Consider the following 5,438-nt stretch of genomic DNA (forward strand, 5'->3'; position numbering starts at 1 on the left):
TCTTTCTCAGAAATCTCGAATGTACCCTCCAATATCCCTCTCCCTCCATATGGCCACATTTGCATGCCTAGTTCCATTTGAGCTTTCGTAAAATTCACAGCGCCGCTTGGCAAAACGAAGCAGTATTTTGTTCTTGCAATTTTCATAAAGGACCTGTCCGCATACTGTGCATTTTATTGTGAGCAGATGCGCGCGCTACATTTCAATATTCGCATCTAATATGGACACTTGTACTTAAAGTCTTGTTCTTCCACAGCCTTGGAGCGACATGGTACGTGAACAGAACTGAGACAAGCTGCATGAAGGAAGACGGTTATCTACTCTCCACGTACAATGCCTCTGGAAAGCACTACAACATGTCTAGATGCAGTCAACGAGACATGCTTGCCAACATTACGGGTAAAAGGTACGCTTGCTATTAGCACCTGCATCTGTGTCAGCTTGTGCTTCTTTATGGGCTTTATATATATTTCCTATTTACTAGTTTATAGTAGTTTAAGTAGCTGTTGGTAGGGATAGTTATACACATTTCTTTCATCCGATTGCATTTTATAAAGGTAATTTTTTGCCTTCCTGTTTCCTAGAAGACTAGTAAGAAAATACGAAATACATATCCGAACGGTATAATTTTAGAATAATACGGAGGCGGAATGCATGTCTTTCAGAAAAACAGCCCCAAGCTGCCTCAACCAGACAGAAACAAAGTCTCAGAGCAAGAAGCTGCCATCTGAAATGTTCCAGTACCGGGAGTACTGCAGAGGCTATTTTAACAAGAATCCATACATGCAAGATTGCTCTGTAAGTTCCGGCTGCTTTTTGGCGACCTTCAAATTTTTCCCTAAACTGCTTAGTTCTGCACAAAGATTATGTTTCCTTCATGCACTTTCCGTGAAAATGCTTATAGTTTTGTGGCCACTGGCGAACTACGAATATCACTAGCTTAAACTCCTATATTAGACGAACGCTTTCTTTTGTGCCAGGCAGCAAAATTTTACTAAACCCTCTGCTGCAGTGCCCTAAAGCCCCCTTTAGATCCGTATTCCATTTTGCCTGCTCCATTCTCTAATGAGTATAGATGCACGCTACAGTCTTGATTGCCGAAATATTTATTCATTTGAAATCACGTGGTTGCTTTATAGCCCTGAAATTTAGTCTATACCCAGCAATTCTGGAAAAAAACTTCCACCGGTAAAAAGTTCACGGAAGCAATTTTTTCACACATGATAAGATTTAACCGCAACAATCAATATATCCGCAGACTTCTGGTCGGCAGGCTTCCAATTTTTCGCTATTAATGTCTTTGCTATCGTTAAAAACGTTCCCCATTGACCTTCTAGACCGTCTTAACTGCTTGATGCGAGCGATGGAAAATCTTTCAAAGAAAGATTTTCCTGCGCATTGGAAGAATGGACCATTACCTTCAATATTTCATAACAGTACCTTACAATATTCCAAAATTCAAAATTTTTATCCAGGAATGCTGGACATGCAAGAAGGCACTTTAGAACTTTTTTGTAACAGTGCATTAATTACAACAGCTGTGCGGCCTACTTGCATGACATGGTCTAGACGTGGAAACCAGTTCGCGTTACCTGAAGTCTATACTGCGTAGTTGCTTCAAGCATGCCTTAAGACTTTAATCTCAAAGCTTCTTGTTATGGCGACTTATGCTTGCGCTCTTTACCACACGGCAAATACAAGAGACACCTCGAAGTGCTGCTTATACCTTTGCCTCAAGCTCCAGTCAGTTTCTAGCGCCGGAGTTAAGCAGTGCTCACCGAGATTTCCTCATCTGATAGCCATATGGGATTTATCGCCACCTGATTAATACCTGCATTATGCCAGGCATAAGAGGCCTCTGGGTTATTTTTACTTCGCAGGTCGATATTCGCCTGCAGCTCATCTGATGCGCAGTCTATCATATCCCTCGTGCTGATTCGGGGTGCCAAGCATAGAACTATTTCCGTCTATAACCAACTATCTTCTCCGACAGCAGCGGAACGAGGTAATCTTTGCTTCAATCTTCATCAGCGAGCTTTTCTTCCATTACCCCTAAGATGTCCTTCATGAAAACTCCTAAAAATTATGTTCCAAGATGAAATCCTAAAAATCAGGCACAGTTTAAACGCTGTTAGCCGCCTGCTTGGCTTTGGAACCATGACCTTCTCGACGGTAGGCCGCCTTTGGTTCTACGCCCCGTATTTCTTAGGTAATACAAGTCCGAATGATTTTCGACTTTCCCACAAAAAGGCGCGCTGCTATACCCATTGCCTCCTCAGCCAATGTGTTGACGAATATTAACTAATGGTTCCCTTCAAATGTAGCGTCCATGGTTGAGACACGGAGGTCAAAACAAGAAACGTGGGCGAGAAAAAAAAAACTAAAGGCAATCACATGTGCTAAAATGGTTAAGCCATCAGGATTCATTCTGATCCACATAACTGAACTTTCTTTGTGGTTTCGCGGGAGATTACGAGGTGAAAGAGACCATTGGCATTATTACATTTATTCTCGGTGCAGCCCAAATGAACTGCGAGCCATCAGATCTTTTTTATTCCGATTCGTAATCCAGTATCCCTGGCTTCCTGCTCCTCCACTCAGGTCGTCCTGCGTCCATCTCGTGTGAACCATAACCGTTTATTTCGTGTTGAAGATGGTCTTCTTGGCGGCATCCATCATTGACATGGCAATCCTTTTCTGGGGACTATAGAGCGCAACAAAAGCGGGAGGATTGCAGTCATTCCTGCTAGATAGATTCCTCTGAATGTCAGCCCGGGAGTAGGGCTCAACTTAAACGCACCTGGTTTAACATCACTAAAAGAGCTTCACAGTGTCACTGTTCAAGCTGCGTGATGCACGCTGGTTGTTTGTCTCTATAGCAGGAAGGGTGTTTACTGCAGTCTTCGTCTGAACAAACTTTCTCTTCTACTTCGTCGACCTCCGGCAGAGAAAAGTTTGCTTGAAAATATCCAAAATGTCTTCCTGCCGTCGTTGGCGTAACCCAGCGCGGAGTGCAGAGCCACGCGAGGAGGATAGTCAGGGAGGAGAGTGCGACGAAGTCGTGACGGCAGGATGCGCGGCGGCCCGCGGCAAAAGAGAAGCACAAGCCGTCGTCTGCTTGCCGATGACGTCATCGGTAAGGTATGCGGTGAGTGCGTCGCGAGAAGTTCCATTTGTGGCCGCCGCTCTCACAGGGATGGCTCCAGAGTACCGCGCGCTGATTTCGGTGCACGCAAGGCGAGGCTCAGCGGCGGCGGATTGCTGTGCGCACTGCCCAAGGCGAAACCCAGGGCCATTTCGTTCAGTACTGAGTGTTCCAATGCGGTCGCCTACGGTTCAAATACTCCAGTAGCTGCGCTCCACAATCGCATTATCGCCAACCGTAGTCATCGGCCAATGTTTGCCTGGTGCGAAATAAATATCAATCAAAATATTCCTTTGGGGACTTCGTTCAGTATCTAAAGTCTTCGAAAGCAGATCGAAAATACAGGACATTCAAATACACAACAAGTAACAAGATGGGTGCTTAATACCAACCCCTTTTTTGTCGAAAAGGCAAGCAATGCACAAGCTACAATGACTAAACTTCGTGTGAACACCTTACAATTGAAGCGTACACGAATACGGCCAACGCGTACGGTAGCCAGTGCCCGTCCCGTTAGACAGGGACCCGGTGTTCATGCAGCAACCATTTAACGCAGTTTCCAAAAGCTCTGAGCGCAGAAGACTGTTTTGGACTTTGGCCCGAGTCGTGCAGCGTTGTTTTGTCATCACCAACACTACTCTCGCACTGAGAGAGCAGTTGATGCTCTGCGAAAACAGGCGTTTTTGGCCCAGCAATGCTGAGGCCGACCCAGACTTCCGATTCGTTATGTCCTAATCAAGCGAGTACATACTACTTCCGTGTAAGATTTCGCAGCGAACATTCTACTGATTTTCATGGCAGAGACATCCTATTTGTCATCGATACTGCCACACTACATATTTCTATGATGCAATGCAACTGTTGAATAAAACATCATTTTTACTGATGTTTCTCATGGTCTAAGTGCCGTAAGCAAGTCATTTCAAGGTGTATGGTTCATTTGATAAAGTAATTGCCTTGATGTGATCCAAATATTAGGCAAAAGCATACAACTCTAGAGAAGCCTCCAAAGGTAGCTTTCAAAATGTGGAATTCAAGTGCTGATGAACATATGCGCTATGTCACACTTATCTGTATTCTTTCGTCCCACTCTCCAGAAAGAGCAAAAGAAGACTGCGCATTTAGGAGTATGCCGATCCTGCTGTTCGAATACCACCCTTCTTTACAAACCAGTCACCGATATTGTCGCACTGGATGGAACAAAATGTGGTGAAAATCAGGTACAGTGGTTCATCCTGCCAAATATGTTCTGTTCTGTCCTCTTACAAACAAACCTCTGTCATGTGCCAATGTCTCGTGCTGTTTTGTCGCCGGGTGAGGTTGCCTAATCTTTGAGCCCTGTCTTAAGTCTTTGATGTTTATTATCCCACATTGTGTCGTGGTCTTCCTTTTAATTTTCGGTAAACAAACAAATAAACAATGTACGGTCGTCACTTTCCTTCAGGACAGGCGAGTTCAAGTCATTAACGCTATTCCCTTGGAATTCTTTCTTCTTAATAAGCTGCAGTGAGTGGCGTTGCTGGTCGTTTTCTCTACGAGCTTTCCGTTGCATCCACGGTTTTCATTTCGAGGCAACATAACTAATCACCAAATTTTTATTTACGATTTTTTTGTACTTCAGTCTGCCACTCGACCCTTGCGCATGATATTGTTACGCGGCGGCCAGTCGAAGAAAGAGACACGGTGATCGATGCCAATGAGATGATTTAATGGCTGCTGGCCTAGCGCGAGCGCTCCTGCCCGTGCCATTGCACAGTTCCTCGTCCTCTACGTCACAATATGTAGGTTTTGTAAAAAGAATATACAGCCCTACAGGTTTTCTTTTCAGCCATGTTGGAAAAGTAAGACGGAAGTGTCGGGTCCCTGAGGAGTGATTAACACACTTGTTATCATAGCCGAGATATTTTAAGCACTCCACAGCAAAACGAACCGCACGACGTGGATTGCTAGCAAACCTCAATGGCTGTATAATAAAGAGAACAGGTGCACATGGTGCCTTGAGCAAGAACGAGCCGTGATGTTTTCTGTTAGTAGACAGAGCCATAAGAAATCAATTTTGGGCAAAAATAGCACGTGTGTATGAAGATTTACCTCTTGTCTTCTGCTTTTGTCTAATGCACAGTTCTTTGGTAAATTATTTCAGATTTGCATATCAGGAGAATGCGTCACTGATCCTCGCAACGTAACATTGGGCTACCAGAAATGCGTTTCATGTGCACCGCTCACCTCTGTTACGACAACGTCATGAAAGAACTCATAGTCCGGAGTATAAAAACGAATAATCGGCACCCCT

The 5,438-nt window shown here is 44.4% G+C and overlaps 1 protein-coding gene across 1 annotated transcript; it reads left to right on the plus strand.

Annotated features, from left to right (window-relative positions):
- Positions 1–285: 285 nt before the first annotated feature.
- LOC144100641 (A disintegrin and metalloproteinase with thrombospondin motifs like) lies at positions 286–5,438 on the plus strand. Its single transcript, XM_077633523.1, has 4 exons — positions 286–406; positions 666–798; positions 4,243–4,365; positions 5,289–5,438. Exons 1-4 carry the CDS (start codon positions 300–302, stop codon positions 5,391–5,393), a joined length of 468 nt encoding a protein of 155 aa, XP_077489649.1. The 5' UTR covers positions 286–299; the 3' UTR covers positions 5,394–5,438.

The sequence above is a fragment of the Amblyomma americanum genome, chromosome 8 (assembly GCF_052857255.1).
Source record: "Amblyomma americanum isolate KBUSLIRL-KWMA chromosome 8, ASM5285725v1, whole genome shotgun sequence".
Taxonomy (NCBI): Eukaryota; Metazoa; Arthropoda; class Arachnida; order Ixodida; family Ixodidae; genus Amblyomma; species Amblyomma americanum.

Bases quoted from the DNA above. Each gene is read 5' to 3' on its own strand.
- LOC144100641 (XM_077633523.1), top strand. From the start codon at position 300: ATGAAGGAAGACGGTTATCTACTCTCCACGTACAATGCCTCTGGAAAG. The intron at 407-665 runs GTACGCTTGCTA...CATGTCTTTCAG, and splicing joins GCCAACATTACGGGTAAAAG to AAAAACAGCCCCAAGCTGCC. The intron at 4,366-5,288 runs GTACAGTGGTTC...AAATTATTTCAG, and splicing joins CAAAATGTGGTGAAAATCAG to ATTTGCATATCAGGAGAATG.